The sequence below is a fragment of the Nannospalax galili genome, unplaced genomic scaffold, assembly GCF_000622305.1.
Source record: "Nannospalax galili isolate Female #2095 unplaced genomic scaffold, S.galili_v1.0 scaffold856, whole genome shotgun sequence".
Classification (NCBI taxonomy): Eukaryota; Metazoa; Chordata; class Mammalia; order Rodentia; family Spalacidae; genus Nannospalax; species Nannospalax galili.
The window spans coordinates 1,667,344-1,679,738 of record NW_008339573.1 but is presented as its reverse complement, the minus strand read 5'-3'; the positions used below and the strand labels follow the sequence as shown (position 1 = coordinate 1,679,738).

The 12,395-nt window shown below is 41.0% G+C and overlaps 1 protein-coding gene across 11 annotated transcripts in view; it reads left to right on the top strand.

The window, feature by feature from the left end:
- Apc (APC regulator of WNT signaling pathway) overlaps window positions 1–7,861 on the top strand; it is a 151,348-nt gene extending 143,487 nt beyond the window's left edge. For all 11 annotated transcript variants that reach the window (XM_029564132.1, XM_008834315.3, XM_008834316.3 and 8 more), the window contains one exon: window positions 475–7,861. In XM_029564132.1, the coding sequence (XP_029419992.1) occupies window positions 475–7,042 (6,568 nt within the window). In that variant the 3' untranslated portion in view covers window positions 7,043–7,861. The remainder of the gene's footprint in view (window positions 1–474) is intronic.
- The last annotated feature ends 4,534 nt before the right edge of the window (window positions 7,862–12,395 follow it).

Here is a 12,395-nt window from a genome sequence, read left to right as displayed (position 1 = left end):
AGCTCCAGCTCCAACTTTATTGGGGTAAAACTAGGACTATTTATAGTGTAGAGACAGCAGAAGAAGTCTTAGCTGATAGGTACTTTTAGGATGCCTTATTTACATAGGGCGGTGGGCTTTTATCAGGCTATCAGACAACGCCTGATTAAAACCTGGTAGCTCCTGTGCCGGAGGGCATGTATTTGTGGCGAGCACTTTAAAAGAAGAGTCAGGGAGGATGCCAGGAAGGTACTCTGCTATGAAGGAATCTGCAGCACATGGTTTCCGAGCTTGTGAGCTACGTGAAGAGACTTCTACTTGCATAACAGAGAACCCCAACACCTGCCCAGCTATTTTTAGCGATTATCTTTATATTGAAAATTGTTTCTGTACTCTTATTTGTTGTTACTATCTACAGGGTTTTGTTTTTTGTTTTTTGCTTTTAAAAAAAAAAAAACATTAATTTTAATGGTTTTTTTTTTTTTTTTAACTTAGGCAAATCCTACGAGAGAACAATTGCCTCCAAACCTTATTACAGCACTTGAAATCTCACAGTCTGACAATAGTCAGTAATGCATGTGGAACTCTGTGGAACCTTTCAGCAAGAAATCCTAAAGACCAGGAAGCATTATGGGACATGGGGGCAGTTAGCATGCTTAAGAACCTCATTCATTCAAAGCACAAAATGATCGCTATGGGAAGTGCTGCAGCTCTAAGGAATCTCATGGCAAACAGACCTGCAAAGTATAAGGATGCCAATATTATGTCTCCTGGTTCAAGTTTGCCATCTCTTCATGTTAGGAAACAAAAAGCCCTAGAAGCAGAATTAGATGCTCAACATTTATCAGAAACTTTTGACAATATTGACAATTTAAGTCCCAAGGCATCTCATCGGAACAAGCAGAGACATAAGCAGAATCTTTATGGTGACTATGTTTTTGACAGCAATCGACATGACGACAATAGGTCAGACAATTTTAATACCGGAAACATGACTGTTCTTTCACCATACTTGAATACAACAGTGTTGCCCAGCTCTTCCTCATCAAGGGGAAGTTTAGATAGTTCTCGCTCTGAAAAAGATAGAAGTTTGGAGAGAGAACGAAGTATCGGCCTAAGCACTTTTCATCCAGCAACAGAAAATTCAGGAACCTCTTCAAAGAGAGGTTTGCAGATCTCTACCACTGCAGCCCAGATCGCCAAAGTCATGGAAGAAGTATCAGCCATTCATACCTCCCAAGAAGACAGGAGTTCTGGTTCTCCTAGCGAACTGCATTGTGTGACAGACGAGAGGAGTGCAGCAAGAAGAAGCTCTGCTTCCCACACACATTCAAACACGTACAGTTTCACTAAGTCAGAAAATTCAAACAGGACGTGCTCTATGCCTTATGCCAAAGTGGAATATAAGAGATCTTCAAATGATAGCTTAAATAGTGTCAGCAGTAGTGATGGCTATGGTAAAAGAGGTCAGATGAAGCCCTCAATTGAATCCTATTCTGAAGATGATGAAAGCAAATTTTACAGTTATGGTCAGTACCCAGCTGACCTCGCCCATAAAATACATAGCGCAAATCATATGGATGATAATGACGGAGAACTGGATACACCCATCAATTACAGTCTTAAATATTCAGATGAGCAGTTGAACTCTGGAAGGCAAAGTCCTTCACAGAATGAAAGATGGGCAAGACCCAAGCATATAATAGAAGATGAAATAAAGCAAAACGAGCAAAGACAATCAAGAAGCCAGAATACCACTTACCCTACATATCCTGAGAACACTGATGACAAACACCTCAAGTTCCAGCCACATTTCGGACAGCAAGAATGTGTTTCCCCATATAGGTCAAGGGGAACCAGTGGTTCAGAAATGAATCGAGTGGGTTCTAGTCATGGAATTAATCAAAATGTAAACCAGACTTTGTGTCAAGAAGATGATTATGAAGATGATAAGCCTACCAACTATAGTGAACGTTACTCTGAGGAAGAACAGCATGAAGAAGAAGAGAGAGCCACAAATTACAGCATAAAATATAATGAAGAGAAACATCATGTGGATCAGCCTATTGATTACAGTTTAAAATATGCCACTGACATTTCTTCCTCACAGAAACCATCATTTCCGTTCTCAAAGAGTTCATCGGCACAAAACACCAAAACTGAACACATCTCTTCAAGCAGTGAGAATATATCCACACCTTCATCTAATGCCAAGAGGCAGAATCAGCTGCATCCAACTTCAGCACAGAGAAATGGGCAGACTCAGAAAGGTAGCACTTGCAAAGTTTCCTCTATCAACCAAGAAACAATACAGACTTACTGTGTAGAAGACACCCCCATATGTTTCTCAAGGTGTAGTTCATTATCATCTTTGTCATCAGCTGAAGATGAAATAGGATGTAATCAGACAACACAGGAAACAGATCCGGCTGATACTCTGCAAATAGCAGAAATAAAAGAGAACAGCGTGACTAGAGCAACTGAAGATCCTGTAAGTGAAGTTCCAGCAGTGTCCCCGCATGTTAGAGCCAAGTCCAGCAGACTCCAGGCTTCCAGCTTATCTTCAGAATCAACCAGGCATAAAGCTGTTGAATTTTCTTCAGGAGCCAAGTCTCCTTCCAAAAGCGGTGCTCAGACACCCAAAAGTCCACCAGAGCACTATGTTCAGGAGACCCCGCTCATGTTTAGCAGATGCACTTCTGTCAGTTCACTTGACAGTTTTGAGAGTCGCTCCATTGCCAGCTCTGTTCAGAGTGAGCCATGCAGTGGAATGGTAAGTGGCATTATTAGCCCAAGTGACCTTCCAGATAGCCCTGGACAGACCATGCCACCAAGCAGAAGCAAAACCCCTCCACCTCCTCCTCAAACAGTGCAGACCAAACGAGAGGTCCCCAAAACCAAAGTACCTCCTGCTGAGAAGAGAGAGAGTGGACCCAAGCAAGCTGCTGTAAACGCTGCGGTTCAGAGGGTGCAGGTTCTTCCAGATGCGGATACTTTATTACATTTTGCCACAGAAAGTACTCCAGATGGATTTTCTTGTTCATCTAGCCTGAGTGCTCTGAGCCTTGATGAACCATTTATACAGAAAGATGTGGAGTTAAGGATAATGCCTCCAGTTCAGGAAAATGACAATGGAAATGAGACAGAACCAGAGCAGCCTGAAGAATCAAAGGGAAATGGGGAAAAAGAGGCAGAAAAACCTGACTCTGAAAAAGACCTACTAGATGATTCAGACGATGATGATATTGAAATATTAGAAGAATGTATTATTTCTGCCATGCCAACAAAGTCATCACGCAAAGCCAAAAAGCTAGCCCAGACTGCTTCAAAATTACCTCCGCCTGTGGCAAGGAAACCAAGCCAACTGCCTGTGTACAAACTTCTGCCATCACAAAACAGGTTGCAAGCACAAAAGCATGTTAGCTTTACACCAGGAGATGATATGCCCCGGGTATACTGTGTAGAGGGGACACCTATAAACTTTTCCACAGCTACGTCTCTCAGTGATCTGACCATAGAATCCCCTCCAAATGAGTTAGCTGCTGGAGAAGGGATTAGAGCAGGGGTACAGTCTGGTGAACTGGAAAAACGAGATACCATTCCTACAGAAGGTAGAAGTACAGATGAGGCACAAAGAGGGAAAATCTCATCTGTGGCTGTGCCTGACCTGGATGACAATAAAACAGAGGAAGGAGACATTCTTGCAGAATGCATTAATTCTGCTATGCCCAAAGGAAAAAGTCACAAGCCTTTCCGAGTGAAAAAGATAATGGACCAGGTCCAACAGGCCTCTGTGTCTTCATCTGGAACTATCAAAAATCAAATAGATAGTAAGAAAAAGAAGCCTACGTCACCGGTAAAACCCATGCCACAAAATACTGAATTTAGGACACGTGTGAGAAAGAACACAGATCAAAAAAATAACTTAAATGCTGAACAAACTTTATCAGATAACAAAGATTCAAAGAAACAGAATTTGAAAATTAACTCTAAGGACTTCAATGATAAGCTACCAACTAATGAAGATAGAGTCAGGGGAAGCTTCACTTTTGATTCACCTCATCATTACACCCCTATTGAAGGAACTCCTTATTGCTTTTCACGAAATGATTCTTTGAGTTCTCTAGACTTTGATGATGATGATGTTGACCTTTCCAGGGAAAAGGCTGAATTAAGAAAAGGGAAAGAAAGTAAGGATTCAGAAGCTAAAGTTACCTGCCCCGCAGAGCCAGCCTCAAGCCAGCAGTCTGCTAGTAAGTCACAGGCTGGCACAAAACAACCAGTAAGTAGAGGACAGCCTAAAGCAGTGCTGCAGAAACAACCTACTTTCCCCCAGTCATCCAAAGACAATCCAGATAGAGGGGCAGCAACTGATGAAAAACTACAGAATTTTGCTATTGAAAATACTCCAGTTTGCTTTTCTCGTAATTCCTCTCTGAGTTCTCTTAGTGACATCGACCAAGAAAACAACAACAACAAAGAAAATGAACCTATCAAAGAAACTGAGCCTGCCGACTCTCAAGGAGAACCAAGCAAGCGCCAGGCTTCGGGCTATGCTCCTAAGTCATTTCATGTTGAAGATACCCCTGTCTGTTTCTCAAGAAACAGTTCTCTCAGCTCTCTTAGTATTGACTCTGAAGATGACCTGTTGCAGGAATGTATAAGTTCTGCAATGCCAAAAAAGAAAAGGCCTTCAAGACTCAAGGGGGATAATGAAAAGCATACTCCCAGAAACATGGGTGGCATATTAGCCGAAGATTTGACCCTTGATTTGAAAGATATACAGAGGCCAGATTCAGAACATGGTTTATCCCCTGATTCAGAGAATTTCGACTGGAAAGCTATTCAGGAAGGTGCAAATTCCATAGTGAGTAGTTTGCATCAAGCTGCTGCTGCTGCGTGCTTGTCTAGACAAGCCTCATCTGACTCTGATTCCATTCTGTCACTGAAATCAGGCATTTCCCTGGGGTCACCTTTTCATCTTACACCTGATCAAGAGGAAAAACCCTTCACAAGTAATAAAGGCCCAAGAATTCTCAAGCCTGGGGAGAAAAGTACATTAGAAACTAAAAAGATAGAATCTGAAAACAAAGGAATCAAAGGTGGAAAAAAAGTTTATAAAAGTTTGATCACTGGAAAAGTTCGCTCTAATTCAGAAATTTCAAGCCAAATGAAACAGCCCCTTCAGACAAACATGCCTTCAATCTCACGAGGTAGGACAATGATTCATATTCCAGGAGTTCGAAATAGTTCTTCAAGTACAAGTCCTGTTTCTAAAAAAGGCCCACCCCTTAAGACGCCAGCCTCCAAAAGTCCTAGTGAAGGTCAGACAGCCACCACCTCTCCTAGAGGAACTAAGCCATCGGTGAAATCAGAGCTGAGCCCTGTTATGAGGCAAACTTCCCAAATAAGTGCATCAAATAAAGGGCCTTCTAGATCAGGATCTAGAGATTCCACTCCTTCCAGACCTGCACAGCAGCCATTAAGTAGGCCAATGCAGTCTCCAGGACGAAACTCAATCTCCCCTGGTAGAAATGGAATAAGTCCTCCTAACAAATTATCTCACCTGCCCAGGACATCATCCCCTAGTACTGCCTCGACTAAGTCCTCGGGTTCTGGGAAAATGTCATATACGTCCCCAGGCAGACAGATGAGCCAACAAAACCTTAGCAAGCAAACAGGCTTATCTAAGAATGCTAGTAGTATCCCAAGAAGTGAGTCTGCCTCTAAAGGGCTGAATCAGATGAATAATGGTAATGGGTCTAACAAAAAGGTCGAACTTTCTAGAATGTCTTCAACTAAGTCAAGTGGAAGTGAATCAGATAGATCAGAAAGACCTGTATTAGTACGCCAGTCTACTTTCATCAAAGAAGCTCCCAGCCCAACCTTAAGGAGGAAGTTGGAGGAATCTGCTTCATTTGAGTCACTTTCTCCATCTTCTAGACCAGATTCTCCCACTAGGTCCCAGGCACAAACGCCAGTTTTAAGTCCTTCCCTTCCAGATATGTCTCTGTCCACACACCCGTCTGTTCAGACTGGTGGATGGCGAAAACTCCCACCTAATCTCAGTCCTACTATAGAATATAATGATGGAAGACCCGTGAAGCGGCATGATATAGCACGCTCCCATTCTGAAAGTCCTTCCAGACTTCCAATCAATAGGTCAGGAACTTGGAAGCGTGAACACAGCAAGCATTCATCATCCCTTCCTCGAGTAAGCACTTGGAGAAGAACTGGAAGTTCATCTTCTATTCTTTCTGCTTCATCAGAGTCCAGTGAGAAAGCAAAAAGTGAGGATGAAAAACATGTAAACTCTATTTCAGGACCCAAACAAACTAAAGAAAACCAAGTATCCACAAAAGGAGTGTGGAGAAAAATAAAAGAAAGTGAAATTTCTCCCACAAACACTGCCTCTCAGACTACTTCCTCAGGTGCTGCGAATGGTGCTGAACCAAAAACTTTAATTTATCAAATGGCACCTGCTGTTTCTAAAACAGAGGATGTCTGGGTGAGAATTGAGGACTGTCCCATTAACAACCCCAGATCCGGAAGATCGCCCACAGGGAACACTCCCCCAGTGATTGACAGTGTTTCAGAAAAGGGAAATCCCAACATAAAAGATTCAAAAGATAATCAGGGAAAACAAAGTGTGGGCAATGGCAGTCCTCCTGGGCATACCGTGGGTCTGGAAAACCGCCTGAACTCCTTTATTCAGGTAGATGCCCCAGACCAAAAAGGAACTGAGACAAAACCAGGTCAAAGTCACCCTGTCCTTGCAGAGACTAGTGAAAGTTCTATAGCAGAGCGCACCCCATTCAGTTCAAGTAGCTCCAGCAAACACAGTTCACCTAGTGGGACTGTTGCTGCCAGAGTGACTCCCTTTAATTACAACCCAAGCCCCAGGAAAAGCAGCGCAGACAGCACATCAGCCCGGCCGTCTCAGATACCTACGCCAGTGAATAACAACACAAAGAAGAGAGATTCAAAGACTGACAGCACAGAATCCAGTGGAACGCAAAGTCCTAAGCGCCATTCTGGGTCTTACCTTGTGACATCTGTTTAAAAGAGCTGGAAGGACAGAACTAGGAGAATTTGATGTTAACTACAACTGCTATATAGAAATTTTATTTCAAATGAGACTTTAAAAGATTGAACATTTTTGTAAATAAGTTTGATTCTTGTTAGAGGGGTTTTGTTCTGGAAGCCATATTTGATAGTACACTTTGTCTTCACTGGTCATATTTTGGGAGGCACTCCTGATAAGTAGGGAAAATTGGTAAAGCCAAGTATATTTGCACAGTATGTTTCCCATATATTTAAGTAGCATTCATCCCATCATCCTTTAATTATCGCTTGTCTAAAAAATAACACTACAGATAGAGAATATGATATATTGCTGTTTTCAATCATTTCTAGATTATAAAAAAATCAGGGAAAAATTGGTATTTATGCAAAAAATTAGTCCTTGTGAATCCATCTAATGTCATAATCATGTGGCTGTGAAATTCACAGTAATATGGTTCCCAATGAATAAGTTTACCCAGCCTGCTTTGCTTTACTGCATGAATGAAACTGAAGGTTCAATTTCAGAAGTAATGATTAACAATTCTGTGGTCACATGGTGTGCATAGAGATAGCTACAGTGTAACAATTCACACCTATTTTGTGCTCAAAAAAAAAAAACTGTGTAACTGTAAAACATTGAATGAAACTATTTTACCTAAACTAGATTTTATCTGAAAGTAGGTAGAATTTTTGCTATGCTGTAACTGTTGTATATTCTGGTATTTGAGGTGAGATGGCTGCTCTTTTATTAATGAGACATGGGTTATGTCTCAACAAACTAATGAACATTTCAGAATAAATTATTGCTGTATGTAAACTGTTACTGAAATTGGTATTTGTTTGAAGGGTCTTATTTCACATTCATATTAATAATTGTCAAAGGGCCTCTTTTAAAAGCTTATGTAATTTTTTTCTTCAGATTCTATGCATCAAGAGTGAAATTTCCTCTTACTGTAATAAAAACAATTGAAGAAGACTTGACACTTAGCCATTCCTAAAATTATTTTTATGTAATTAGCACTTCTTATCATTCAATATTTTTCCACTTTTTTTCTTATTCCACTGGAGGTTGGTTAAAACAAATGCATATAATAATAGCACAGGACTAGGCACTGAACATATAGGCCCACATAGAATATTTCCTTTTCCTTAATAGAATTCATACTTAGGAACAATAACTTATTCTTGATAGGTACCAGTTATGGGCTTCACAGCTTAACTGTCTACTCCTTCATCTCCTCTGTGCCGCTCTGGGTCTGAAGTGCTCACCTGTTATCACTCTGTGTCTTAGGGCAGACTTTTTGCAGCCAGGTATAATTAATATTTTTTCATACTAAAAATATACATGTCATGGAATTTCAAAAGTCGAGTTATTACCATTAAGATATTTGAAAAAGATCCACAAGATGGCTCAGCAGGTAAAGGTGGCTTGATGACCAGAGTTCAATCCATGAGACCCGTCTGGTGGAAGGAGAGAGCTGACTCCCGCAAGTTAATTATTTGACCTCCATACATCCACCATGGCCTGCATGCACCCACAAACATATGCACACATAGGCTAATTGGGGAGCGGCTTTTTGAGACAGGATCTCCCTGTAGCTCCCACTGGCCTGGAACTCACTATGTAGACTAGGCTGGCCTTGAACTCACAGAGGTCCACTTGCCTCTGCCTCCTGAGTGCTGGGATTTAAGGTGTGTACAACTATGTCCAGCTCATACACTAATTTTTTTAAAGATATTCAAAAGAATAGGGCTGGCAAAATGGCTCGGCAGGTTAAAGGCATTTGCCCCTCAAGCCTGGTGACCTAAGTTCAATCCCCAGAACCCACATAAAAGTGAGAGAACCAACTCCACAAAGTTGTCTTTTGACCTCCGCATGCACATCAGGGCATGCACCTCTTCCCACACACAATAACAAAGTTAAAAGAATATTTCAAAATACCTGCCCATGAAAGAAATTTTTAGTAGATACAGTGATGGGATGTTATCAGGTGCCCACTTCTACAGCAGGGGAGTCCTCCATGAAGGCGGCTACACTGATAAGCTTAGGAGCAAAGAGTTTAAATTGTCACATTTTGTCTGAAGTTGTTTTTGAAGATTGTTAGTGTTCCCCAAGGCTGCTGTAGACAATGGGGAGATATGAATATAGGTCATCTGGTTTTCTTTCATTCCTGGTTTTCTGTTTGAATTATTGCATGCCATTTTTTATAAGCCACTTGAACTATTTCTATGGAAAGAGATGAGGTGTTCAAATAAAATTACCTTTAAAGTTAAAAATCAGCGTTGGAAGTAAGAGTTGATGCTAGAATGAGATTCCTGTGGCAGCACTACTGGGAGAAGTGCCAGTCTGTACTGCCCCTTGAACCCCCCTGCTTAGAGGTAATGGCTCTGAATTAAATAATGGGGTAAGTCTCTGTTCTGCTTTGAGAGGCTCACTGAATGCCTTAGCTGGTAGCAAGTCAAGTACTCCTAGTTTATGTTTGTTACAAATGGCACACTAAACCCAGTGTTGGGGGATTAAGTCATGGTGCCTATTAAAAGGGCAAGAGCCTACTTAGCTTTGGACTGCAGCAAAGAACTCTAAAGGTAGCAGTTTTCAAACAGATGCGTATGGATCACTGGAAGGGCTTACTTATCAAGGCCCAGCTGGGCCACAGATTCCCAGTTGAATAGAACTGATCTGGAGAGAGCTACAAGACTTTGCATTTCTTAACAAGTTTAAAGGTGATGCTTAGGCTTCTGATATGGGGACCACACTTTAAGAATTACTGTCATAAGTTACCACAGTAGAGCTATTTGAATGAGACCGCAGCTCTTAACAGCTCAGTAACTTGACTTTTAATCTACCAAGAAGTAAACTCTCCTCTAGACATGAACACCTTGAATACTGAGCTGTCCAGTCTGATAAAGCCCATCTCAAGTCCCAACAGGGAGCAAACTTGCCAGACTAATGAGCAAGTAATTCTGAAGACATGGACTGTCTGGGTTAGCTCATGCCTCCTTTGAAACAGTTACTGTAACAGACAGATACCATAACAAATACTTGAATTTGCAGTAAGATTAGAAGAGACTATGAAAGAGGAACTTTTAGATGAGGGAAGATAGGTTACAGATGAAGGAAAATGGATTCAATGTGTCAATCTACAGTGGAAGTGATTAATGGATGAATGAGGTTGGGGATAAACTTGACATTACCAGGGCAGTAAAAGGAAAGTCAGTAACAGGTCAGTAATGAAATAAAAGATAAGCTCTGTAAGTACCAGAAAGCATTGCAAATATAGTCCACATTTTCTTGCTGTAAAATGTGGACTGTGTTACCCAAAGCTCTTTGAAGGATGAGTTCTTTGCCGAAGATGGTAGCCAATTACCAGGTTTCTTTGCATCTAAGAAAAAAGAAAAGCATATCAGAAACTAAGTTGCCCAGAGCTAAAGAAAGGTTTCAGTAGTCGGATAATTCAGACTTACCAAACAACTTTTCAAAAGTCGTGGTGGCTAAAATAGGGGGTATAACTTTTTTCATTTTCTAGTAAGTGTATTTCCCTCACATGCTGACTTTAAAATATTATGTAATGTGGAAATCTATGGACTGTGACTCCTGTAAACCCAGGTCATTTACCTACTGTTCTCTGAACTCTGTGGTCTATAAAAACATTCTGCTTTTTGCTAGGCCACTGATGCTTCCAAACTGTATGTTCTATATGTATAATACTGTTCTTGGTGCTAAATATACTTTCCTCTGATATTCAGGATAATTTTTTCTCTACATTTATTTCTGTTCACTTGTTTTCTTGAAGCTATCTGATTGTTACTTTTTTAATTAAAAACTTAATGTTACTAGTGAAGGTTGCTATTGAATATAAAGCAATGCTAGTAAGAAATAACTCAGAAAAAAAAAATGCAACATGACCTGCCCAGTTTACACTGCCTTTGGGATCCAGACATTTAACCCCACTGATGAGTCACTGAACCATGCCCCCAGTCTTCCCCTGATCATGGCTATACCAGAAATGGATGTCTACCTTAGAGGAGATGCCATCAGCTAGTCAGTAACTGAGGTCTACATGGCTTGGCTTTTGGGTTGATTTGGTTTGGTTTGGTTTTGATGTTTTGTTTTGATGTTTGAGACAGGCTCTTCCTGTAGCCCGATGTAGCCTGGAACTTTCTGTGTAGACCAGGCTGGCCTCCATCTCAGAGACAAGTCTGTAGTGGCTGTAGTCACCTCTGCCTTGTCTGGAGCAGAATTCTGCTTTTCCTGACCTGGGGAAACTAACCTCAGTTTGTTCCTGAAGTAACTTGAAACTGACGACTAACAAAACCACAATTAGATACATCTTAGTTGGTTTTTGGTGGTGCTGGGAAATCAAGCCAGGTTAAAAAAAAAAAATCTGATTACTTTGTTTTACTAGGCTGTTTGTTTTGTTTTGTTTTGTTTTGTTTTGTTTTGGTCTTTTTGAGACGGGGTCTCCTGTAGTTGCCTTGAACTCACAGAGATCTAACTGCCTCTGCCTTCCGAGGGATTAAAGGTGTGCACCAACATGCCCGGCTACATTACATGTGCTTTTATCATTGGAGGATTATTTTTTTTCTGGTCTTTTTGAGACAGGATTTCTCTGTAACTAACTCATTTGGGATTCTTAAAGTTATTAGGAACAGGTTCTCTAAATGACTATTTCATATAGTTCACAGATTCTGTCTGTGGGCTAGAAAAGTAAGTCTAGGAAACTAGAACAGAAACAGTATCCAAACCAGACTGAGCTGCAATACAGACTCAGCTGCTGCTCTTGAGACCCGAACCCTGACACCATGACATGAAGTGACACGTGGCACTCACTTCACGTTGCTTACTCCTCACCACAGTCCTGCTCTGGTGGCTGTCAATGACGGACAGCCATTCCAATTTTGAAATTTGGAAAAGTTTTTGTTTTGTTGGTTGATTTTTGTTTTCTCTACTGAGGAGGCTGGATTGAATACTCGAATCTCCTAGGGGCATTTAAAAAGTGCTGAAAAACCAGAGCCCATGGCAGAGATCCACCACAGCATCCCAGCTGCCTGAACAGTCCAAGCACATGGAAAGGTGTAAGCTAACAGTTTGAGCAATCCAATCTCAAACTTGAATAGATGTGCAAATAATTGTCATTAATCTGATAATGAAGCTCAGTCCAAATAACTCAAAACAGAAAAGATTAAATGCTTAATTTTAATAACCTTAAATTTGAGATTATTCCAACCCAAACTGGGAAATAAGGATTAGAAGGGAAGTATTATAAAAGCTTATAAATCCCTGAATATTTTTTTTTGGTCTTTTTGAGACAGGGTCTCCCTGTAGCCCCAGCTGTCCTGGAACTCACTAT